This window comes from Arthroderma uncinatum (genome assembly GCF_011692745.1).
Source record: "Arthroderma uncinatum strain CBS 119779 chromosome Unknown scaffold1, whole genome shotgun sequence".
Taxonomy (NCBI): domain Eukaryota; kingdom Fungi; phylum Ascomycota; class Eurotiomycetes; order Onygenales; family Arthrodermataceae; genus Arthroderma; species Arthroderma uncinatum.
Genome location: NW_022983863.1, coordinates 1,549,167 through 1,574,477, shown reverse-complemented (window position 1 = coordinate 1,574,477; position 25,311 = coordinate 1,549,167). Strand labels below are relative to the sequence as shown.

Here is a 25,311-nt window from a genome sequence, read left to right as displayed (position 1 = left end):
GAGAAGTATAGACGATAAGAATAACCCACCATTGAATCGGACGTTTCCCATCCCACCAGTTCTGTCAAATATCTGTAATGGTATTTTTCCAGAATACTGGTTTGCACGCGAGATGCGAACAATGGCAAGGACACCCTCGATTATCTGACGGCGAACAACGGCAGAGAGCCGTATTCGTGGACTTAAAATTAATACATCACATCGGAGGCCGCGGTCCCGGAAAGCGTTCTCAACGCGATAAACGAATTCACTAAATCAGGTCAGTACTCCCATGGTTCAATATGGACAGGGGCTAAACTTACTTATCTGCATTTTCCAGAACAATGACCTGGACCTCAGGGACGTTACGCGGATCCCTTCTTGGGATTGGTAGGTCAGATTCGCTGTCATACCCTTTGTCCCTTGGGCTAGGACTACGGTGGCGCGCATTCCGTGGACGGGGCGACCTCGACCGTCGCCTATCACGGCGGTCATATCGGTCAAAGCTTCGTTCCCGGGCGTGATACGAATCTCGACGTGGGCCACGGGGAGAGGGGGATCGAGAGGCTCTGTCACGGTACCGATGCTGGTCTTTTTCTCTGAAATCACTGATTGCCAGTCTACTCTGGCCCTGGCTCGGAAACCTATCGTACCGGTCGGCTGCAGAGCGACCGCCACGAGCTGGTTCTCTGTTTCTCTCATATTCCGGTGACCTTGACCTTCGCAGATTACGTCCTCCAGGTTCGGCTGGGCCAGAGTTGCGAGCGCTTCGTTGTGGCTTCGATATTTCAAGATCTAACAAGACGTTAGGATATATAACGAGAATAACGGGTCGTGAATACTCACGGATCTTTCGTCCCCTCACAGTAGCTCCCTGCTGAGCTTGTAGTGCTTTGCGGCACGAGTCAAGCTCCAGAAATTGAATAAAGCCATAGGCTTGTTTGATCGATATTTGAGCTAGTTTGCCATGCATATGGAAGAGATGGAATAAATCCCGTTTCGTCACCCTTTCGGTGGGAAGGTTACCTATGCGTTGTTAGTATGGATTCTCTGCTACATTGAGAGTATTGCTTATTTACCGATGAATAGTCGCGATCCGACGGGGAATCGATCCCAATGCGCCTCGGTAACGTACACTCGTTCATCACGGAGAAAGTCGTCATACTTTTTCTGAATTTCCGGGCCCCAGGGGGTATCATCCTGTTGGTCACCTCTTTTGGACTCGATATTCTCATCATAGCTATCACGCTTCCGTGAACTGCCAGATACCTTTCTAGAATGAGACTTTGATGGCGCCTGTTGAGATGCTGCAGTAGCTGGGGGAGCTGCTGACATGGTTGTATTCATGACCGGCGGATAGCCACTCTGGGGGTGACTATTACTTTGACCATCTTGTGAGGTCTCTTTAGAGGACGGGTTATATGATGATTCAAATAGATGACCACTACCTGTGTCTGTCTGGCTGGGTGGAATGGCTTCGTAGTTATGGACTGGTGGGCGAGGAGGGAGTGTAGATGGGTAAGGCAGGGACAGGTCAGGGATGGAAGGGATATCACCAAGGTTATGAGTGGGCACCTGGTTTATGGGCTCTGCGGGATGGGCTGCAGTGGTGGTGGTGGTAAAAGATGAGGGCGCATTGCTTTCAAGCAAGCTCCGATAGGTGACAGCAGTATTGAGAGGAGAAGTCTGAGAGATATCAGGATTTATATCACCTGAATTGTGTGCTGTAGTAGCAGCCCCTACTCCCAGGGAATAACCAATAGCTTCAGGTTCTGTGCACAACTGGGGCTGTTGATAGTCATACGAAGGAAGGGCAGGACCAGAAGCGGCTTGATACAAATCGAGAGCATCGGAACGACCTATAACATGGTTAGAGCCAAGTTGGGCGGCTGCTGAAGAATCCTCCTCTGCTGGGGCGGCGGTATTGATATTGATATGGGAAGCGGGATCAGGATTAGGGTCAGGCACTGGAGATGAAAGTGAACTAGTCAAAATCTCGTCACGAGTAGTAGAAGTGAAGATCGATTCATTCTCTGATATTATGCCCTCCGCTTTAGTATTAGATCCAGGGAAACTACCTGTGATAGCACTTGGTCCAGCAGCGCCACTCGACGTCTTCATCTGCTCCAGCCCGCTCTGCAGCAGCGAGTATGCCTGCGTCGAGAACTCATCTACCGGCTGTAGTCCCTGCACAACCAGCGCCGGGTTCAACGTGTGCTCCTTGACGTCTGGGATGCTCTCAAAGGCCGACGTATCATGGTACGCTGCGTCCATCTGGTTCTGGAGGAGGGGTATATTCGACGGCTCTGCGATGTGCAGCGGACGCGGGCTCTCTGGCGTCAGCGTCTTGCCGCGGAAGTGCAACGCCTCCTCTGGCGGATCTGAGGCCATTTCAGGGAGTCTGCGAGCTTCATCTAACCAGGGCCGCCGTGCCCTTTTTCAGCGTGTGTCTCGCTTGACGCACCCAGGGTCGGGTAATTTATGTAGCTCTCGAGAGGGAGGCGGGCGGCCATCCAGCGCGCGAGAGACAGCACCCTATAAACCGTCGAGAATATAAGTCCGGACGAGAGGAACGGATAGAGCCCCGAGTATGCAGCCTCCGGCAGGCATGGTGATGTGGTGGGTTGTGCGAAGTGCAGATGGATGTTTCCCTTTGAGCTCTTCTCAGCAACCAATTAAGGGTTCGAGATAGCGGACGGAGCTTGGAAAGCTAAGGAACTGACTAAGCAGTCTGGCCATCACGAAGTTAAGTTGAGAGTTGAGATGTCGAGTTTAGATGTCAAGTTGAGAGTTGAGAGTCGAAGTCACCAAGAGGTAGGATAGGTGAAGGCAGGATGAAGGTGGTCTGGAGAGTTCTTCGTCTTCCTACAAGTCTGCGTCGCAGTGCGCATACGGCCAGCGACGACGAGCTCAGAGCAGCGAGGACATGGCTTGCTCGCCTCTCTCCAGAGACAATTCCCAAGAACATATGCGATGTCTCCTTTAGCCGGTCAAGCGGGCCGGGAGGACAGAATGTGAACAAGTAAGATGCTCTTTTGACCAGAAGACAGGACGATTGTTAATGGAAATAGGGTCAACTCGAAGGCGACGATAAAGGTGCCGATGAGCTCCCTGCTACCGCTTATACCGTCGATACTACATACTTCCATTCGGGCGTCACGATACTTCGCAGAGAACTCTCAGGCCTTGGTCATACAGTCGGACGACAGTCGAAAGCAGTCACAGAACCTCCAGCTTTGTTTCGACAAGCTTACCAACATGATAGCGGAGGCCGGAAAGGGAGCTATACCAGGAGAAACCTCGCCGGAGCAGAGGAAGAAAGTGCAGAAACTGTAAGGTGGACGGTTGCATACTTGTGACGGGCATTGCTGACTTGCTACGACAGACAGAAATCTGCAAATGAAGCTCGGTTGCGGATGAAAAAGGCACACAGCAGTAAGAAGAGCAGTCGAAGAGGAAGATCCGACGAGTGATGGGGCATGGCATGAAAGTGGTATCTTTGATTACGAAGAACTAGATCTAGAGAAGCTGGTGGTTGTGGTTTTACGTCCTGCAACCCTCCACCCGCCGATTCGCACTTTTCAACGTCGCCTGTATCACCTTTTGCAGCGCTGGATCGAGGTTCTCAGTCTCCATCAGACCCTGCAGCCAACCGATAACCCGTGGTGCGAGTTGTACTAGAACGGGGTTCTCCTCAGTCACGTACTCCTTCACTCGACTAAGAGATGTATAGAACGCCCGAGGGAACTCCGGCGAGGAGGGACTCAAGTCCGCAACCGGGTATTTGATATAACACTCCTGTGCTTTGGCGTCTGCCGGGTGATTTGTGATTAGAGAATCGACGACATGGCTCAGCACACGCTGCAGACACGGGCACCCTTCAAACTCGACGAGCATATGATAGAAGTCGTAGGCGAGACTCGGGTCGTTTTCGAACTGGTTCATCGCCGCGTCATAGACGGCAATGGGGATAGCACCGGACAACGCGGGCGTCGCATTGAGCGTTTCCAACGATGCTTTATCCGGCGCATCGCCATCAAGTGTCGGATTTATATCCTCTTCCGTCAACCGCGGCAGCATCATCACATCTGCGTCGGGCTCATCCTTGCTCTCGTCGATAGCCGGCTGTTGCTGCTGCTGCTCTTCTGCCTTGTCCAATCCAAGAATCCGTTGTCGTGCAGATATCCGCGCTATATATATCATTTCCAACTTTGCATATTGAAGCCACAATGCCTGCGAATTCTTGCAGAACCGTAAGCCGCGCTGCATATAGCCTCGGGCCTGCGTTATATCTCCATGATCCTGTAGAACATGCTGAGCAGCGTATATCCACAAATCGACCTCTCTCGGGTGTAGGCGCAGGGCGTTTGTAAAAATTTGAGCCAGCTTCTTGTGGGCCTTTTGCTTGCGTGCGTATTCGATGTATTGCTGCCATAGACTGACATCTCCATGAAACTTCCTCGTAGCACGGTCGAGGATGAAGAATACTCGCCGTTGGCCAGCGTGCATAGGTGCTTTGATACCGAGTCTCTTGATCCTCTTCTTGCGCAGCGTATCCAGGTTCATTTCGTACTCGGCATACCGGGCATAGTCTGACGGCGACGGCCCGCGTGAATTTATCCTATGCTCAAAGTCGGATCGCTTCTTCGTTATAGAGCTTATCTCGCTCTGTAGAGACCGTTAGACGCCATATCGATAGAATATTGGTGGGCGAGATTTACCTTGGAGAATATTTTCTTCTTCTCATACTCGCGCAGTTCGGGGACCAGCTGCTCCAGATAGAAGCGAGCCTTGTCACTTGCAGCCGCCATCTCTATCTCCTTTATTCAGACAAGAGACTGTCCTATAGTTGGAGTGAACGAATTGCGCATCTACTCTTCCTCGAGCTCGATATATATTTTTTGGGCGGAGCGGATCAAAGAAAGGGCCGAGGAAGGATTTATCCCCAGGCGCGCTTTTTGCGAACTCCGTCAGGGGCCAAACGTCGAGTCTTCGCTTCTTTCCCTTCCTTTGAAATTCTCTTTTTAATACTTCTTCGTTGATGTTTTACTATTCCCTCCCGCGTCGCTCGTTTATAGCTTTCTAACCATGGCCCCCAAGTTCAAGGACGGGGACACGGTCTTTACTGTTTGTGCCCTCTACTCCCTCCCCCCATGCTGATCTACCTCGGGCTAATGTTTCGGACTCCAGTTTAATGGGAAATGGATTTCATGGACGCATACGGCTGTTGCTTATGCTGCGTTTCTAGGCGCTCTGATTGTTGGCGTACAGCTGCATTACCATAAGATTGTCCAGAACGAGCATTATGGCTATCCCGACGAGTGGTTCCCGTCCGTTTCCGCGACTATTGGCGACAGATACCCTGAGCGTTCGGTCTTCCAGGTCTTTATCGCGATCACTTCCGGTCCTCGATTCGCCCTTGTCTTCCTCTGGTATATCCTCACTGCGAGACCCAACTCGGTTCTGCCCAAGTTTGTCCTCGGAGTTGGCCTGTTCAGGACCTTGACGTGCGGAGGATGGACATACGTGACCTCGACGGACGACCACAGCTGGCACGATATCTCTATGATCGCATACCTGGTGGCTACTATTCCGTGGACTGTCGGATGTCTCGCATTGAGTCCCAATAACCCTCGGGCTCTCAAGTACCGAAAGACCTTCGCTGGTTTATTCTTTGCTACAATTGTTCCGCTAGTATACTTTTTTATCCAACACAAAGTCCACAAGGTTGCTGGAGGTGAGTTAGAAAATGATTAATATCCGTTACAATCTTCCGCTTGCTAACTCGGTTCTGCTAGCCTACACGACTTATGCCTTTTTCGAATGGGCCCTGATTCTGTTCGACGTGGGTTTTGATGCCGTGACTGCTCTTGATTTTGAAGGTTTTGAGATTACGGTGAAAGACATTAAGGGGATTAGCAGAGGGTACGTCAGGCGGCTTCCGAAGTAGATTTTAAATTGTACAGTCGTTATGTCCAGTCATGGATGTTTGGTACTCTTTTCTAAAACAAAAAGAATGAACAGAACGAGTAAATCAGCCCGAGATGCCGCTATCGAAAAAGAGTACGATTGAGCCATTATCTTGTCCTGCTTCCTCTACCCTACTTCAGTTGACGCTAATATCTCCTATAGCGGACAGCACGTCGCCCTTGGTGAACGCTTCTTCCTTATCGAGGCATTCGATGCCGCGGCTGACGTCTACAATGGAGTAAGAATCCCTCACGACTCAATTGTCTTTATACTCTAACATAGCATAGTTCGTCTTCTGGTCCACCCTGACTTCTCTTGGGGTTGTGGTTTGGTGTAAGTGTGACCCATGAAGCCGCAACTGCGTTTACGTCTACTCACGAATCATCTCTAGATTTCCCCCTATGGAGCATGGGACTTTCTGGTTACGAGGCTATCGTCATGGCTAGTGTTTCGCCTGTGCTCCTATGCATGCCTGGATTCCGCTCCTTTGCTGTCCGTAATGTCCGACTATTCCACCTACTATCCCTCTCCGGCCTCCTCGCCTACCTCGTCCGATACCCCCCATATCGACTGTTCATGGTTGGTTTCTCCGTTGCCATGGGCTGCTTAACATGGGCTGCTACATGGTATGGAGAGCGTAGCCAGCCTGCACGCCTTGAGACGAGAGTGATTGCCTGGAGCATCGGACTTCTCGCCTCTAGTGTTATGAAATATGCGTTTTACACAAACAACCCAGTGTGGCCCATTCTCAACCCAAACAATGGTGGATGGAACAAGACAGCGCTTGCCCTCGCCCTACTCTCCGTGCTTCGTTCGACCCGCAGAAATTATGTGTCTGGAGATTATATGGCCTCCAACGGCCGCAAGGGTTCCTCGATTCTCTCCGCTCTCGGGTTCGGTGGACTTATGTTTGCTATGCACTCCCTTCTTTCGGATTCTAGCACGATGATTCTATGGGTGTGGGAAGGTTTCCCTATCCGTGGTCCAATTGCGGTGCCTCATGGATCTCTCACCATCCTCGCCATGGGTGTCGGTGTGTTTTTAGGCATAACCTATCCTCGTTTAGCTGGAAGCTGGACTGCCTTTGGCCTGGGATCTGTTGGCGCCGCGCTATTGACAGGAAACAGCCATTGGATAGGATTCTACGGCGGCCTCATGCTTGCAGTCTATATTATGGCCATTGCCCCTATTCTCATCGGCTCCGCTGTACGACACTCCCCTGCGACCGTCTTCGGATTGGGCTTCTTCGTCTACAATATCATGGTTCTTTTCAGTATTTGGGTTGTCGCCTACGCTTTTGTGCCTGGCGGACCACTTGTCCGTGAACGCACCGACTGGGTCATGATCGCGATGATGATCTTGATTGGAGCCGGTGTCTTTTCATCATCGGTCTCGCAAACCTCGCCATCCGCCAAATACAGAAAGCCGGTCGTAAACGCTCGCAAGCAGAAAACCTTTTACCTCTACGTCCTTGGTGCTCTCCAGATCGTCTCGTTCGCTGTTGGATTCCTGCGATTCCCCACCAATGATTATACTCCATACCATAAAGACGAGAAGGTGTTGACTGCTGGTATCTGGACTGTGCATTTCTCGCTGGACAACGACATGTGGTCCTCTGAGAGGCGTATGCGTGACGCGATCAAGGAACTGGAACTTGATGTCGTAGGATTGCTTGAATCCGACCTTCAAAGAATTATCATGGGTAACCGAGACACCACTCAGTTCCTCGCTGAAGATCTCGGTATGTACGTCGACTATGGCCCTGGTCCAAACAAACACACCTGGGGATGCGCTCTACTCTCCAAATTCCCAATTCTCAACTCGACACACCATCTCCTTCCCTCGCCCGTTGGTGAACTCGCCCCTGCAATTCATGCGACGATTGACATGTACGGTGAACATGTCGATGTGGTTGTATTCCACTCTGGCCAGGAAGAAGACCCCGAGGACAGAAGACTTCAGTCGGAATACCTGTCCAAGCTGATGGGATCATCGGACAAACCCATGATCTTGCTCAGCTACCTCGTCACCAAGCCGCTTGAAGGCAACTATAACACCTACGTTAGCGAGCAGAGTGGAATGAAAGACATTGACCCTACCGACTGGGATCGCTGGTGTGAATATATTCTTTACAAGAATATCCGCAAGATTGGATATGCTCGTGTGAGCAGAGGAACGATTACAGACACCGAACTACAGGTAAGAAGGAGAAAAATTCCTCCCCTCAGGCTAGACACGGCCCCGTTTCGTTGCATACTAAGATACTAATGATGTCACTCTAGGTCGGTAAATTCGCTGTCGGTCAGCCAGAAGGCACGGGAGAACGCATAACGGAAGACCAAGTACCTGCAGGCATGAGATTCCCTGCCATGTTCCGAGGGGAAGGCGTTCGCGGCCACAGATATCATGTGTTTGACGAGCCTCGATACTACAACTAAAAAAAAGAGGGAGAAAAGCCTCGCCAGCCTCCTGTTTGTCCAATAAAACCTTGTCTGCTAGTTGTTAGGGGCATGATCCTTGTACTCCATACGCAGATACGTAATAAGCTAATTAATTCCTACTTTTTTTCTTCCCTCTCTTCGTGATTTTCCAGATCAGGGGCAGCGACCACATTACCATAAGGGGTACCTATCACCAATTGGAGAGAACACTCCACGACGATCAAGATACGTCCACCCTCGACCTCTCCCCATGTTTGAAACACGAGCACTGGACCACGGCCAGGCTTCTCCTTCTCGCAGAATGGTCCTGGTCCATCTGTAGCTTTGCAATAAACTTGGTTCTTGTGGCTACAACCCATGCCAGAGTCCCACCACGTGACTCGAGCTTCAGGCAAATTTACGTCATACTGCTTGAGCTCGCCGTCTGGGATATAAGCAGCCAACCCTGGACTATAAGACCCCTCACTCCGATGCTGAGGAGTATTTAAACAGTACGGAAGAAGCCTGTGGTTCTTGTGAAACTGTCTGTATTTCACTGTCTGTTGATTCTTCGATTCAAGCTTCAATTCGAGCTCCAATCCCTACCAAGCACTACCGCACCCAGCAATCATGGATCGGCCGCCAAATGTCCCTAGCGTCCCCAAGTCTCGTCTCCCACTGTGGCTCGGTTTGGCCGCTCTAGGTGCCGGTGGTTACTACCTATATTCTGCCGGAGGTGACCCAAAGAGGGCGACCCAAAAGTTCGAGAGTAAGCTTCTATCATCCGAGACAGGCATTGGCCTTCCCGCTTGCATCCAGGCTAATTGCGTTCATAGGCGATGCTTCTCGAGCACTCCATGGAGGCAAGCCAACAAGTTCCACGGCTGCTGAGAAGACCGGTGCACAGGCTGGTGCTAAGCTAGACGATGCTGTGAGTTCCACTCGTCCATGGGCTTATAGATTAGCCTGCATACTCCCGTACTTAGGCAGTTATTAACATGAATATACCATTAGTATGACAGTGTACGAGACACAGCAAGGAAGTTCGACGAAGGAGCTGTGGAGCGGGCGAAGCAGGGTATGGACAAGCTTGACAAGGCCTCTCATGAGACCGCAAAGGACCTCTCCGGCAAGCTAGAGAGCTTCGATAAGGCCGTCGAGCAGAAGGCAGCAGAGGCGAAGAGTGGCCTCTCATCATGGCTCGGTGGCAGCAAGAAATAAAGTAGGGTCGTCGTCCAATGTGTTAACTCAAGCCTCATTCGAGCATAGTAACTGATTCGAAATAATGGAGGCTACCTGGACTTGTTATCACCAGGTGTATGGAAAACAGGACGTTTTTATCTTGCTGTATCCGAATGTCATATTCATCCATAATATTCCCACTTGACAGCCTTCAGCTTCTTGCATATGCCTTGTACCCGAGTAACGGTCTTGCTTCCCATTCCAGATTTTGGTGGCCCGGAACAGCCGGGTAAAATTGACAGTACTTTAAAATAGCATGTATAATGCTCAGGCAGCTACTTCACCTATCGTACATAAGTAGCAAGGTGTTAAATGACAATCATGAAAGTTGCCCAAATGTGTTTTCTGTTTGCTCGGAAAGACACGAGATTACGTAAGATTTACGAACGACGCGTTTGTTTTTGTCGCGTTAATTGAATTTCGCGCTTTGCAGAAGTTCGCGATGAACAAGGAGCAACTTTTCTGTTAAAAGGGCCTTTGCCGCATAATTTGCGAACAGGGCCACATACCACACATTTCCACATATACTTCAAGTATACTTACCTTCTATCATAAAAACAGACTAATATAAACAGAAGGCAACATGGCGGTAAAGACTCGAAGGGCGGCGACGACTCGCTCTTCCACAGCTCGCCTTCCTGCAAAACAGCCTGGCATTGCAGCCTTCACGCGGGTAGGCAAAGCCGGGGCACGAACGGTTTCCACGAAGGACACACTTTCTTTAAAGCGAAAGCTCGAGGAGTCGGACGAGAGAGACAGCGACCCAGTACAGGTTTGCCCTTCCGTCGAGGACGAAAAGCCTGCAAAAAGGAGCAAGACCGAAGATACGTCGACGCTGCAGCAGGAAAATATTATTACAGCATCTCCATCCAATGATACTTCCAAGCAGATTGCCGCGGAATCGTCTGCCTCATCTGACTCCGGCGATTCCTCTTCCCAAAGACCTACCGAATTCTCCGACCTAATCGATCTCAATTCTGCTTTCCTAGGCGCCCTGTCTCTGCATTTTGCTCACAACGGGGCTCTCGCTCCCGCAAACCTTCGAGAACTCATTCAGAGCACAGAGCGAATATGGAAGAAGCGAAAAGTTGCTCCTCAGGACGTTCGAAGGATACTGCATGTCCAAGGAATTCGTCGACCGTCATCGTCCACAAAATCTGCTCCATCGCGACCACTCACCGAATTCAAGCTCACCAGCTATGGAACGAATACGTTTTTGGAGAAGCTGGAACATTCAACTTCAGGCGCACCAACCAGCACGTCACCCTTGAAGGACACCGAGCTGAAAGCAGAGTTTTTGGCGAATCTGGAATACTACTGGGATTCGAACGTCAAAAAGGAGGGCGACGAGGAATCAAGCCGAAACCTACTTGAAAACATCCCTCTCGCACCAATACACCCATCCAAAGGATCCATTAAACCGGTTGGGAGTGGAGGCCAAAGGACCATCGACCAGCTTTTCGGGGTTATCAAATCGAAGCCAATTTTAACCCGTGAGCCATATGCGAAGAAACCAGCCCTGTTGAAAGATTCGGTCTCAACGAGTAACCGTCGAAACGGCCTTTTAGAGCGCATGAAGGTGAAGGCGCTGCACCAATCAAAACTTCCTCCGCCTCCTTCAAAGGAGGTTATGCTCAAAAGGACTGCCGTCAGTCGAATGCCGGAAGTCATCAGTGTTCTCCTTTTGCTGTCACTCCCAGGCTCCAAGGTCGATGACATAACGGGTACTTCTGCGTCACTGCGGAAGTCATATACCATGGATCTAATCACCCAGAAGATCGAAGATTCAATGCGAACTCCTGCATCAAGGCAAGAGATTGAGACATGCATAGACATCCTCGGTCAATCCAGCGTGGCAAAGGAGTGGGTTACGATAGTCACGACGAGCCAGATGAAGTCCGTTGTCCTAAGGTCCGATCGACGTCCTTCACCAGCCGAAATAAAAAACGAGTCCATGAACCTGAAGTTTTAGTTGTTGCGCATTGCTGGAGTTTGTATACCTGTACATCTGCGATTGGCCTTTTAGCGTCCTGTTTTCATTCTTTTTTGCTGGATATGCATCTTGAGCATTGGATACCCTGTAGAATTAACTGTTATATATATATATATATCATGAATCCAATATTAACTGTATCATACTCTCTATGTTAATATGAGCGAAGTAAACCCAGCTGTAAATGCAAACAGGACAAACAAGGCCCAACTTTTGGCTTTCACGGATATAGCTTTGTTATCAAAAACATAAAGTGAAGAAAGCGAGTTACAGCGGAGAATATCAACGGCCAGGTCCAAGGCATTGACCCGAAGCACGAGATACGCTGGCTACGTCGGGGCTCTATGCTTCCAATCAGCATGCTGAAAGCAACTCTTCTCCCACTCCTCCTGTCGTTGTCCTTGGTCTAGTCGTTGACGAACGCGCGACGGTATCTCGCAGCTAGCTGAGCCCTCAGGTCGCCCATATTTTGATCATACAACTCGCACTGCTTCTCAGCTAGTTATCTCGTTGGTTGCCTTGCCATGTTTACCTTCACGCCTTTGCTTGGGGCGCAATCCTCGAGCTCCAAAGCTTCTCAGTCCATTCTTGAACTAGACGGTGGTGTGAAGATATTAGTCGACGTTGGATGGGATGAGACGTTTGACACATCTGCGCTCAAGGAGCTGGAGAGGTTTGTCTCTATATTCTCGGCTGATGGGTATTCTTAATGCTGACCTCGTTGTCTCTTAAAACTAGACATATTCCGACCCTTTCCCTCATTCTCCTAACTCATGCAACGCCATCTCATCTTGGAGCCTTTGCGCACTGTTGCAGGACATATCCTCTGTTTACGCAAATACCTATATACGCTACCAGCCCAGTTATAGCATTTGGCAGGACGTTTCTACAAAATCTCTATGCCTCAGCTCCGTTAGCTGCCACCTTTTTGCCCAGCACTTCCGTTACAGCATCTGAATCAAGCTCTGGCCTTGCGATCCCTTCGTCAAGTGCTACTTCCCAAGACCATCCGGAACACGAAAATACTGGATCATGCCGCATTCTCCTACCATCTCCCTCGAACGAAGACATCGCACGATACTTTTCCCTCATACATCCTTTAAAATACTCCCAACCTCTTCAGCCATTGCCGTCTCCCTTCTCTCCGCCACTAAATGGCCTTACTATAACCGCCTACAATGCTGGCCACACTGTGGGTGGAACGATATGGCACATTCAACATGGAATGGAATCAATCGTCTACGCCGTCGACTGGAGTCAAGCAAGAGAAAACGTCATCGCCGGTGCGGCCTGGTTTGGAAGTTCTGGCGGAAGCGGGACAGAAGTTATTGAACAGCTTCGGAAACCAACAGCGCTTATCTGCAGTGCGAGTGGAGGAGACAAACTCACTCTTGCTGGAGGAAGGAAGAAACGAGACGGACTACTTCTTGACATGATTCGGAGTTGTGTTGCGAAAGGAGGCACTGTGCTTCTGCCTACTGATAGTAGTGCACGAGTTCTGGAAATTGCATATGTGCTAGAACATGCATGGCGAGAGGCCTCTGATACCGGGAATTCAGACGAGCCCCTTAAGAATACACCTCTATATTTGGCCGGGAAAAAGGCGCATGGCACCATGAGACTGGCACGAAGTATGCTGGAATGGATGGACGAGAACATTGTCAGGGAGTTTGAGGGTGGTGACGGTGTCGAAGTTGGTGCCACTGGTAAAGCGGGAGGAACCGCAAATCAACAGTCAAAAAATACACAGAGTCAGAAATCTGCAGCTGGCCAGAAAAGCCTTGGGCCGTTTACGTTTAAACATCTGAATCTCGTGGAGCATAAAGCTAAGCTTGACAGCATTCTTGAATCCAAGGGGCCCAAAGTAATTCTTTCGCCTGATACTTCGCTAGAATGGGGCCTTTCGAAGCATGTCCTTAAGCACATTGCTGAAAGTTCTGATAATTTAATCATCATGACGGAGCCGCTAAATTTCTCTACTGAAGAGCAAGGTGGTTCTAGCAACAGCTATGGAAATATCCTAGGCTGTAAGATTTGGAAACTCTACGAGGAACGAAAAGACGGCGTTGCTCTTGAAAAATCCGCAAGTGGAGAGCTCCTGGAGCAGGTTCACAGCGGCGGAAAGGCGTTAACTCTCACCGAAGTGCAGAGGTCGTCGCTAGACTCTGACGAGCTTCTCATTTACCAGCAATACTTAGCAACACAGAATCAGCTGCAAAACACTGCCCAAGTCAGGGGTAATACCACGTTAGAGAATGCCGCCGACGCTATGGACGATGCCTCCAGCTCATCTGAATCCGAAGATTCCGAATCCGAGCAACAAGGGAAAGTACTTAACTTTTCCGTCTCACTTCCCCATTCCAACAAGCGCAAAATGGGCCTCAGCGATGCCGACCTAGGTGTGAATATTCTTCTACGCAAAAGAGGAGTGCATGATTATGATGTCCGTGGGAAGAAGGGCCGGGAAAGAATGTTCCCCTATGTGGCATCTAAGAAAAGAGGCGACCAATATGGAGAGTTCATCCGACCAGAGGAATATCTAAGGGCAGAAGAGCGCGAAGAAGCGCAAGTCCAAGACCCGCGTGGGCCTTCCGGGAATATCCAATCGACACCTGGCCAAAAGCGACGCTGGGACAAGGCTGGCTCTGGCGGGAACCAGGGGTCCAACAAACGACGCCAGCTATCGCAACCTTCCGACGACAACATACCTAGCAATGAGCTATCTCCACCTAATGGACTCGTCAACAGCGATGCTGAGAATGCCGAAGCCTCAGAGGAAGATGCCGAAAGCCAGACTCTTACTGAGGGACCCTCAAAGGCAACCATTGTACACTCTTCGCTCGCATTGAATGCACGACTAGCATTTGTGGATTTCGCCGGTTTGCATGATAAACGAAGTTTGGAGATGTTAATTCCCCTTATCCAGCCCCGCAACTTGATTTTGATAAGGGGAACAAAGGAAGAAACCCTGGCACTTGCCGCGGAGTGCAGGAACCTACTTTCTGCTACACGGGGAGCCAGCACTACGTCGACGACGAAACGTGGCGTCGATGTATTCACCCCTTCAATAGGAGACACGGTCGATGCTAGTGTTGACACGAATGCTTGGATGGTTAGACTAAGCCGGCCATTAGTTCGACGATTAATGTGGCAGAATGTCAGTAACCTAGGCGTTGTTGCACTCGTGGGAAACCTACAGTCGTCGCAAGCCATATCATTACAAGAAGAGGTGCTAGAACAGTCTAAAAACAAGGGCAAAGGAGAAGCATGGAAGGCAACTGGGCCTGTGGAGAGTCAAGCTAATCAGTCTCTTATCAAAAATGAAAAGATTCCAGTCCTCGACATACTACCTGCTAGCCTTGTTGCAGCGACGAGATCAGTGACAAAGCCGCTGCATGTTGGCGACCTCCGGCTATCTGATCTTCGCAAACTTATGCAGTCCTCTGGGCATTCCGCAGAGTTCAGGGGTGAAGGCACATTGCTTGTTGATGGCTTTATTGCCGTGAGGAAAGCGGGTGCTGGCAAGATAGAAGTTGAAGGCGCAGCCCGACCATCACCGAACAACCCAACCACTATGAGACACGGCACCGGAAGCTTCCTCGCGGTGAAGCAAAAGATATATGAGAGCCTCGCCGTTGTTTCTGGGCATAGCAGTTGAACTCAATGAAATCCATAATTTCTTACTTCTTTTTAAGCCACGTTACAAGAGAGCGGCAGTCCAAGTTTGGTCTCTTTCGTTTCCATATCTTGGTTGCTGTGATAATGTGGAATGTCCACCAGTTTAGCACCCTTCACTACCATCGAGCTTCTCGCCAGTTATTTATTTATTTTGCTTTTCAGCATTTTCCCCAGTTATGTGGAGTTTGTCACACATTCTGTGGGATGGCTTTGTAGTGACATGTTTGATATGCCTTACCGTCTCAAGGTTCTATTCACCAGGCAATCTCCATGGTTACTGTGTATGATATGTGAAGCATAGCCGATGGGAATTCTTCAAAGAAGGAAGAGGGGAGGGATATAAATCCAAGCATCTATTCCCGTCACCCCTCGAATGTTTTTCTTTGCTATTCCCTTCTTGCATATTTTTTTTTTTAACCAAATACAATTCCCTTGCTGTATAAATTGTACTTTTTTGGAGCTACCATTTCTCCCTTTGATACTGGCAACTATACATCTACCCAAACATCTTCAAGAAAATTCCAAACATACCCCTTTCACACCATGGCGGAGATGAGATATATCAGCCTTGATGGTCCACCTCTTGGAGGTATTCCTCCCCAGGATTTCGCATACCTACAAGCCTTCCCCATATATCCCTACACAGGATTCTCCGTCTCTCCCCAGGACCAGCCCGCCCCTCCGGCTCCAAATCCAGCTACGCATAGCCCCGTGGGACAGGTTGGTGCTTTCGAAAATGGACAGCAGCCCCCATGGCCAGGTTACTATCAACAACTAACGAATCAGGTCATCGTGCAGCAAACCTTCACAGCGCATATCCCCCAGCCAACGGCTCCGGCTATGGCTCCAGCGCCAGGCCCTCCCCCAGCTCAGCCTCCATCTCGGCCATCGGATCAACCACCAACTGAACGACATCAGGGCCGTCATCTACCTGCTGGTGCGTTCCCCCCCAGTAGTAACCGACCCTTGGTCCTTCCAAATGGACAGGGATATATTTTCCCTCAAAAGCATACGACAATACACATAATCGAAGCGTTTGCGGCCCCTTGGAATAATCCCGGGGGCACATTTCAATGGAGATCCTACCGTGTGCCCCCAACGATGACTGTTTCAGAGCTAATAGACCAGCTCTGTCCTACACATGGGCCTGATGGCCGCAAGGCCACAGCTCAGGGAATTACTGAGTGTCTTGAGGTTGGCGACGGTTCATGGCTAAAGGGTTCAGAATTCTGGGTCGGAGGCGCCCGTGGCGGTGATGAGAATATGAAGCGCCGTGTCTCCCAGACCCTTGCTGCTGTTGGTTGGACAGATCAGCGCGGAACTGCCGCGCCACCTGTCTGGATAACCATCAGCATCACCCTTGGGTAATTCGAGGACCGGCGGTATACATTCGAGGGGTCGTACTTGTTGAGGGAAGGGTATATAGCGGATCTAGCATGCACAGCCGATAGATACGCTTGGTGCATCGAAGAAGCTAGACTAGTTACATGGAATTTCATCTCTCCATCACCTAAATTGCCACTTTTTTGCAATGCTGCTTCCGTTCCACAATGACCATTAGGTGGCGCATGATCTACTATTTCCATCTTTAGTTTTTGATCATACCTTATTTTTTAGAATTTTCCCATTTAACTATTTGTTTTACGTTTCTTTGTTTGCGTTAGCGGTCAGATTGGAAATTTCTAGTTAAACAGGTCTTTGGCAGGTGCTTATTTACTATAATATAATCTTTTTGGAAGTAAGAAGAAGTATCGATGTTTTAATTTATCTCCAAATCTACTAAACGTACCTCTGCCGCACTCAACCCCCCCTATCTAGTATTAAGTTAACCCTTGGTGGCCGAGTCAGAACCCGTATCAACAGGGAAACTGCCTTTATATAAGCTTGTTATGCAAACATCGACGATATATATAAATTTCAAGATTCTTAGGCCTTGGTATCATTTGTTCGATTTTGCCTCTTATATTACTTTTTTCCTGTCAAATAATGAAAGCTTGCAGTGAAAACCCATCATGCAATCATAGGCGGATTGCCTCGTCTCCCCAAAAAACCTGTTCCCGTTTTACCTCAAAATCCCACTGGGGCCTTGGGAAAGAGTTGTATCTTTCTGGTTCACTGGGTATTAATCCCTGCTTTAGCCAGACCTGTTCTTGGATCCTCGTACGCTAGAGGACGCCCCATCCACCTCAATTAGGTACGGTTTAGACGCCAGGTATAATTCCATGTAGTCATCCTCGGCCCGTTTCAAAAATTCCTTGAGCCGCTCTACAAAATAGTCCCGTATGCAAAGAAACTCCTCTAGTTCCCAGTCTCTTAAACGTGCAAAAAAGAGGTATGATTGTTCGTCCTCGGTAAATTCGACATCGAACTCGTCAGTGTCTATGGTATAGAAAATATGACCGTGGAGTTCGAGAAGATAATGCTCTTGCAAGGCGAGCATACTCTGTTTGTGAGATATCGGGAATGCGGTTAGCCTTGGAGGCAGCGCCGCCGAGGGATGTGCCATCTGAAGTACGGGAATTATTGCACTTATCTCCCGTTGGGACATGTTCCTCGAGGATATTAAGCCGGCTGCGAGCAAAGTCATAGATGAAATATTCAACGGTATCGTGAAATTCAAGAAGCTCTTTCCAGGCGGATGGTGAAATGACAGTTCTCTCTGGGGTAGGTCCATTACGAAATGATTTCGCAAATTTGACGGTTGGACCTCGATATTTCTCCATGTCACCAAGGGGACTATCATCCGCAAAGTCAAACTCAGCACTACCTTCATCAGTCCTGCGTATACGTTGCTCGTAAGCATCCATCGCAAGGTCGAGAAAAGGGCTGATTCGATTCCATTTGACACGGGAAAGGATCCTGGCTCTGTCGTCTTGGAATACGTGAAGAAAGCCAGGGGAAGCACGAATTAAGGAATAAAGAGACCTGAGATCCGGGATCTCCGTTAATATCAAGCGTCCTATTTCATAAGGCAAACGTTCAATAGGGCAAGACATTGGGAAGTCGGAGTATGCGCTTTGATATTCGATTCAGTCCGTTGTTCGTGGTATCAAGGTATCTAGGTATCTAGGTAGTTAAGGTATGGTTACCCATATCGGTAAACCGGGGAAGCCAAAGACTGTGATGGATGTCGGCCTCCTGGCTCCTAACAAATCCGCCCGGGTGGTCTAGTTGGCTATGATTCTCGCTTAGGGCCTTAACCCTAAGTACTTGTATGCGAGAGGTCCCGCGTTCGAATCGCGGCTCGGGCCCATTTCTTTTTTTATTTTTATATTTTTAATATACAGCATTAACAACAACTAGCTATCCATAAAGTATCGTCTAGGCGTCGTCTTTTCTCTTTTTCTACAGTCTGTCTCTGCTCAAAATAACTAAGGGTGCTAGAAGTGAAGGCGTGTCATGTGACTGGATGATATCCGTGACTGCCAAGATTTGATGCTCTTCACGTATCTTTCTTTCTTCGTCGAGCTCTCGAGCTCCCCTGTTAGGATATAGAAACCAATGGGCCCGATTTCTGGCAGGATACGACCCGTCCGGGTGGTATCAGTGGGCAAGCAGGCCACTGGTCTGTACCGAAGATACCTCTTTACGTCCCCTGCGCGACTCAATGGCCAGCAAGCGAGCCCTATAACCCTCCGATGCGCGCAGATATTTGAGCAATCGAAGACAACCGCGGGACCAGGCCCGCTAGATAACAAAAAAGTGCGTGTGCAGGGCCATGTCAGGTTCCTAAGGAAGCAGAAACGCTTTGCATTCGCCCATATATCCGACGGGTCGTCTCTGCAGTCGATCCAAGTAGTCTTGACACCAGAGCAAGCAACCAAGTACGTCTCGAGTCTCAATATATGAAATACCTATCAGCTATTATCCTGCTATGGCAGCTTAGAATGGATTGGTGGAAATGATTGACGGTTAGGACTTTTGGCTATCTAGCTTAACTCAGGGCGCTGCAGTTGAAATTTCGGGGATATGGCAACCATGCCCCCCAGGTAAACAGCAGTCTCACGAGCTTCAGGCGACGGAAATTAACATAGTGGGAGAAGCTGATCCTGCAGTTAGTTCTACTCTGTTCAAAAATGGCTGTGACCTCTAACTGACCTCCACTTTTCAAAATACAGACATATCCTATACAGAAAAAATTCCATACCCCAGATTTTCTTCGACAGCTACCACACCTACGCCTACGCACGCCTTTCAACTCCCTTCTATCGCGCCTAAGGTCTGAGTTTATATACCAAGCGACCCAAGAGTTCCGTTCGCATCATAACCGTAACTTCGTTCAAGTTCAGCCACCGCTAGTAACATCATCAGACTGTGAAGGAGCAGGAGAGGTGTTCACACTTAAGCCGCGTGACGCTGTTACCGAAGCCGGAGAGACGGTTGACTTTTTTAGGTCGCCTAAGTACCTTACCGTTTCTTCGCAATTACATCTCGAAGCCTATGCGGCAGAGTTAGGCAATGTATGGACACTCTCTCCTACCTTCAGGGCGGAGAAGAGCGATACGCCACGTCATTTGAGCGAGTTCTATATGCTTGAAGTGGAAATGAGCTATCTGGACTCCCTGGAATCGCTCACTGGCTTTGTGGAAACCCTTATCAGGAATATGACGCAGAGGGTTTATAACACCCCGGTAGCCCAGGAACTCTTTGGCTTTCGAGAAACCGATGATCCTACAAAGGATACTATCCATGCGGACCTTGAAAAAAGGTGGAAGGCTTTGATGGAAGGTCCCAGTTGGCCTCGCATTACCTACTCCAAAGCTATTGACCATCTCCAGGATGCCGTCGCTGCCGGTCAAGCAAAATTTGAATTCTCTCCGTCCTGGACTGGTGGCCTTCAGTTAGAACATGAAAAGTTTCTTGTGGACACAATTGGAAAAGGCTTCCCTGTCTTTGTCACAGATTATCCCAAGGCTGTCAAACCATTCTATATGGCGCCTTCTAACACCCCGTCCAGCGAAAACAAAGAGACAGTCGCATGCTTTGACCTCCTTTTACCCGAGATATGTGAAGTTGTTGGCGGATCACTACGTGAGCATAGACTTTCACCGCTCATCCAAAACATGCGCGACCACGGGTTGCTAAAACTGCGAGATCCGACGCCTGATTCATCTCTTCGCGTTGATGCCAAGGTGACCTATCCGCATCTCCTCGCTAACGAGGAGTTGGGCTCTACTCAGTGGTACGCGGACCTACGAAGGTGGGGGACCGTACCACATGGCGGATTTGGACTTGGCTTTGATCGCTTCATCGGATATTTGGCTGGCGTATCCAGTCTAAGAGACCTTGTGCCATTCCCTAGGCATTTTGGAAGAGCGGATTGCTAAACGATTGCACGTCTTGGTATTCCCCACATAACCTGTACGATATATCCTGTACGATATATATAGATGGCGAGCTGTACACAATAGATTCATGTTTTTTTGGCTGACCCGCAATTGTCTATTCGTGTTTTATCTCGTTGGACTCTGTCTCTGGACATCCTTGATGCCTACTAACCTGTCGTAGTCTGCACGTCATCTTGCCCCTCTGTCTCGTTCGGGGTGAGACAAAACATCGGTTCTTCCGCCTCCATCCCTTGCATCTCGTGTCTATTATATGATAGGTCGGAATTAAGCTTAAGTGCATCCTTGGATTGCTTACACTGTACGAAGTGTGGTTGCAAAACGGAGACCAAAAAGCAAAGGGCGTGTTTCCTTAAAAAATCCCAGGCAAAGTACCTCACCCACACACATCTCACGGCTTTTGCTTTTTTAACAATGAACAAGAAAACGACAAGATCTTGGATTCTTGGCGCCATATCGCAGGACAAAATGAAACGAAGGGGAGGATTGCTTTCTGTCCCAAGTATTCCCACCTATGGCACCCATCGATTTGATGTACGCATCCCTTGCGATCCAAACGTCAGCCCCCCCACGGCCATGTTCCTATTCCAACCACCTAGGGAACCTTCTTTTACACATATCTCCAGAAGCGGAATGAAGAACAGCCAGCCCGTCCATTCTCTGCCGTCTGCATGCAACCCGAGGCGAAAATTATAAATTATCCTGCGAAAGCCGGGCGTACGAAAGCACCACTTGGTTTTTTGGCGTGCGATGAAAGGTTTTCCTGCTACTCCGTACCATCCGTCCGGCCATGGCACCTACTCGATACTCCACGACCGGGTAGATGACAGCTGCCCATCACCATGGCCAGGGCGACGCTAGAGAGAAAGAGTTACCCCGCAAAACGTTCAGCGAACGATCAGAAAATAACAATCGCAGCTCGTATCCGATATTTTGCTCCTGCACTGTGAGGCAAGGATACTGGGTCAATGGCATTGCCTGACTCCTCCGCGTGGCTATTCTAGGGACAAGAAAAGAAGCAAACTACGGCATCCCCGTTTGCATCGTATAACCATATATTTATTATTAGCATCCTCTCTCTTCGCAGTCAAGTCATGCGAGCAAGATATATTCCCCTCCACCCCGCGATAACTACATACACGTGTCGGCGTCGTCGTCGTCGTCGTCGTCGGTTACGTAGTAGCTGGCTCGCCTCTTAAGGAAACACGCTTTCCTAATTGCATACGGTTTATGCGAGATTATCGCAAACATGCTTTTCCTCGCGATGCGATGCAAGGTTCAACGTAACGTACCTTTCTGCCATCGTTTTCGCACAGCAGCGGGATGTCAATCAAGCTCAGCGGGTATGCGGTCGACCACTCCAGCGGTACCTTACGAGGTGGGAGCTGAACCAGCCAGAGAATTGGCTCAGCCAACGACACCACCCATGACACCCGCGATGCTGAGAGTCGGGTGGCATCTCACGGCCCGTCCTTTTAGCTTCCGCTGACCTGATTAAAATTCGCCCATGGAAATGCATACACCCAGGCGCGCCCGGAGTATTGTGAAATGCGGAAGGAAGCAGTAATTACTAACGACAGATGCGACTTACCTACAGATAACATATACTCCGTATACGTTGGTGGTCTCATTGGCGGCTCCCTACTCCATCCATTTAGCGAAAACGAAACCACCCTGCATCGGACCATTGGAAAGGGGAGGCGTTTGTCGTTATGGCATTTCTGGAAGGTCACATTAGTTCAAACGGGCTCTTGGCCCAGTTTTCACGACCCGACCATATGGAGTGGCTCTCCGGAAGCCAGGGATTGCTCTCTATTTTGAATCGGGATTTCACGCTAACCCATATCCACACGAGCGTCGGGATTTGGGTAGATACCGAAAAGTCGCGTACTATATTACCGCCCATGCAAGCATTTATTAGAGTAGTGCCACCTTGGTTAGCAAGGTGGCGTATTCGAGAACATGCCTGAGCCCTGTCGGCCTGTGCTCTCTCTGGAGGATTGGCAGGCCGGGTGTCCTGTTTTGAAGCCTGCTCAGTTGATCTCAGCGAATCCCGACGTCGATCTGCCAGGTACTTATCCTTGACGAGTAATTATGTGAGTAACCAGCAGCAGATAGTGTCATGCTTCTAGTCAATATGTGATAGGGGAAGTGGGGGCGGGAGCGCATCATACAGCTTGTGTGATGTATTATTACTCGAAGAAAAATGTCCGAACACGAGGAAAAAGCCATCATGGTTTCTTTTCATGGGGGTGAATTTTTAATTAAGCCTTATTGCGTCGCTGGGTGACGTTAACATATCGATTTAATATGTATGGAGTGCTCCATGCATCAAGCCACTTGCTTTTATTGTTGTTCTTCTATCCGGATGCTGGTTGGGTTGTACTCGTTTGATGACATGAGCGCAATGTACTAACCCACAGTCGACCTCGCTGAAGCTTGCTAATTGGGCGATTAACCTTACGATAACAAGTAACGAGGAGATATCGTAATATCAAGCAAATGAACCCCGTGTCATGCGGGCGCAGTTATATTAGGCATGCGAAAATTACACGTTTTTAAAGTTGTGGGTTGCCAAGGTGGATGTGGTAAGAAAAGATAGGCAAACTTGGTGATCGGAGATAACATCCGGCGCGATGCAAAATTAACCATCGACTCTCTTGTCTCTCTGCAAGGAGCACGGGTAGGGAAAGACGTATGCGGTAATAGGTTTTGGTTTTTATGTTTTAGCTACAGGCTGACGGCGTGCATGGATCGAAGCGATGGTATTGCTTTGACCCGATCACAGAGCAGCAAGGCCGCTAGGTTCTCTCCCAACGCCAGGCTGGTGTTTTCTCGTTGGCGAGTGCGAAGTATATATATTGAAGTGTATATTTCCTTTTTTCTGGTTCGTGTGGATACCGCATGAAATATGCATAACTAAACCTAATAATAACCTTAATTTATCAATATATTCTCCACACTTGCCAATAATCGCCAAGAAAAATAACCGCTAGTAATCAGCGCATGTGCCTCCTGTGGTTTGTACCCTTTTTATAATCCACGGCGTTTGGAGATTTTAAAGATGGCCTTTGTCCCTTCGTCCACAAACAACTTAAATAGCGTTTGTTTTATTTAGGCCGCGGGCGCTCCTCGGAGCGTGGAGTAAGTTGTAACTGGGCTCAGCGCCGTTCGGCCGAGTTCTCCGGATGATGCGGTCGTATTCTTGCTACTCGTCAAAAAGAGTAACTTCTCTATCCGTGCTCACCCTCTTGCGTGTGTACATACCCTTTTCGCACTCTTAGAACTTACCCCTGCATGATACCTGTAATTCACAATTATCCTCCACAAGCATCAATTCCAGTTAATCACCAACTGCTTCGTTCGTACTATTGAACTTAGGCCTGGCCATGGAAGTCGACAAGAACATCTGCATGGCATATTCTCGACGAGAATGGGCAATGTCAGCTTCTTATTTCGGCATAATGCAGCCGGAGCTTTAACAGGTGCGGTATCCGGGCATAATAACGAACGCCATGCACCACTCTACAAACAGCAATGGATATATGCATGGCGTGGATAAGCTCTCCCTCGGCTTCCACCGATCATCATGGGTTCGTCGTACATATATCACCGCCCATCACAAACAATAAGGCGACATTATGGGGGTTTATCCCTGAGCCCTCCCCAGCACCGTCTCGAGGACCAAGCACCAATGTAGCTGCAGACCACAATATTTCGGCGTACGGCGATTAACTCATGCAACTCGCTTTGCTTTGTCGCCGAAGAGAGTATAACGAGAACAACGGAAGCTGAGGAGGAAGATCGCAAGACAGCCTATGATATGTGCTGTGGGAGCTGGGCGTGAAGGCAGGTCACTCCAGCCTAGGTTTTGGCTACATAAAGCTTGTTGTAGAGATCATCCACAGATGATGTGCTCTACCTCGGTTGCGGTTAATAGAGTGAGGGAATGGGTTGTACAGGGTACGGAATATACGCCGCTCTTGCTCTTGAATTCCAAGAGGCCCATAGGAGAGAAGGGGCTTGCTTATATGTGTCGGGGTCTGCCAGCCACACTCCCAACTAGTCGGGCTCCAGGTTCCAGAACCCTTCTCGCTAGATAGCGATAGTTCAAATTGTAAATGGCGTGTTGTAATCCGTAAATGAGCTATTTATTGCCAAATTCTTAAAATACCCTTTCTTACTCCGCATGTTTCCCCAAGGGCCGTTATGAAGTGTGGCAGATTCTCGGCTAATATTTCTCCTCGCTTGTTATTCAGCCAGCACTCCAGCCAAAATAAGAATCGAGTCGTCGCTGGTGTGCCAGAATAAATAGATAACGAATCAACACGCCGTAACGCCACAACAACCCCACAGGGAAAAGCATTCCCGCTTGGCAGGCTTGGCTCCTTGGATATCGCGGTTTCTACTTGCTGCTCAAGTCTATATGCACAGGTACATGATAATGTACGACGGAGTACGGAGTAACATGTATTCCTGGAGGATCACTTAAAAATCGTTCCTTGCCAATGTGGCTGGTTGGACCACGCTATACCCCCGTATCTTCCTTCGGCCGTTACCCGTTCAGCGAGATGGAGCAGTTATGAATCATTTGTGTAAAAATAGCCATGGCGCTGACTCAGGAGCGCCCACATTTATGTAGACACTAACGAACGAAAAACATGACAATTTAGGAAGTTCCCAA

The 25,311-nt window shown here is 49.2% G+C and overlaps 8 protein-coding genes across 8 annotated transcripts; 6 read left to right on the top strand and 2 right to left on the bottom strand.

Annotated features, from left to right (window-relative positions):
• Window positions 1-188: 188 nt before the first annotated feature.
• On the bottom strand, window positions 189-2,370 carry GIQ15_00481 (uncharacterized protein; the record flags this gene model as incomplete). Its single annotated transcript, XM_033547898.1, has 5 exons — window positions 189-250; window positions 303-578; window positions 633-774; window positions 845-1,005; window positions 1,059-2,370. 5 exons carry the CDS (start codon window positions 2,368-2,370, stop codon window positions 189-191), a joined length of 1,953 nt encoding a protein of 650 aa, XP_033408849.1.
• A 1,152-nt stretch (window positions 2,371-3,522) lies between these two features.
• On the bottom strand, window positions 3,523-4,790 carry GIQ15_00480 (U3 snoRNP protein; the record flags this gene model as incomplete). Its single annotated transcript, XM_033547897.1, has 2 exons — window positions 3,523-4,647; window positions 4,701-4,790. The coding sequence occupies 2 exons, from the start codon at window positions 4,788-4,790 to the stop codon at window positions 3,523-3,525; spliced, it is 1,215 nt and encodes a 404-aa protein (XP_033408848.1).
• A 277-nt stretch (window positions 4,791-5,067) lies between these two features.
• Window positions 5,068-8,387, top strand: GIQ15_00479 (calcofluor white hypersensitive protein; the record flags this gene model as incomplete). The annotated part of the gene is made up of 7 exons (XM_033547896.1): window positions 5,068-5,106; window positions 5,170-5,716; window positions 5,778-5,904; window positions 6,112-6,187; window positions 6,237-6,282; window positions 6,341-8,148; window positions 8,232-8,387. 7 exons carry the CDS (start codon window positions 5,068-5,070, stop codon window positions 8,385-8,387), a joined length of 2,799 nt encoding a protein of 932 aa, XP_033408847.1.
• Window positions 8,388-8,999: 612 nt separating this feature from the next.
• On the top strand, window positions 9,000-9,590 carry GIQ15_00478 (uncharacterized protein; the record flags this gene model as incomplete). The annotated part of the gene is made up of 3 exons (XM_033547895.1): window positions 9,000-9,138; window positions 9,206-9,300; window positions 9,384-9,590. 3 exons carry the CDS (start codon window positions 9,000-9,002, stop codon window positions 9,588-9,590), a joined length of 441 nt encoding a protein of 146 aa, XP_033408846.1.
• Window positions 9,591-10,194: 604 nt separating this feature from the next.
• GIQ15_00477 (DNA mismatch repair protein msh-2) lies at window positions 10,195-11,583 on the top strand (the record flags this gene model as incomplete). The annotated part of the gene is made up of 1 exon (XM_033547894.1): window positions 10,195-11,583. One exon carries the CDS (start codon window positions 10,195-10,197, stop codon window positions 11,581-11,583), a length of 1,389 nt encoding a protein of 462 aa, XP_033408845.1.
• Window positions 11,584-12,128: 545 nt separating this feature from the next.
• Window positions 12,129-15,262, top strand: GIQ15_00476 (cleavage and polyadenylation specificity factor subunit 2; the record flags this gene model as incomplete). The annotated part of the gene is made up of 2 exons (XM_033547893.1): window positions 12,129-12,277; window positions 12,541-15,262. The coding sequence occupies 2 exons, from the start codon at window positions 12,129-12,131 to the stop codon at window positions 15,260-15,262; spliced, it is 2,871 nt and encodes a 956-aa protein (XP_033408844.1).
• Window positions 15,263-15,825: 563 nt separating this feature from the next.
• On the top strand, window positions 15,826-16,650 carry GIQ15_00475 (uncharacterized protein; the record flags this gene model as incomplete). Its single annotated transcript, XM_033547892.1, has 1 exon — window positions 15,826-16,650. One exon carries the CDS (start codon window positions 15,826-15,828, stop codon window positions 16,648-16,650), a length of 825 nt encoding a protein of 274 aa, XP_033408843.1.
• A 2,133-nt stretch (window positions 16,651-18,783) lies between these two features.
• GIQ15_00474 (asparaginyl-tRNA synthetase) lies at window positions 18,784-20,609 on the top strand (the record flags this gene model as incomplete). Its single annotated transcript, XM_033547891.1, has 3 exons — window positions 18,784-19,106; window positions 19,216-19,336; window positions 19,401-20,609. The coding sequence occupies 3 exons, from the start codon at window positions 18,784-18,786 to the stop codon at window positions 20,607-20,609; spliced, it is 1,653 nt and encodes a 550-aa protein (XP_033408842.1).
• Between the last annotated feature and the right edge of the window lie 4,702 nt (window positions 20,610-25,311).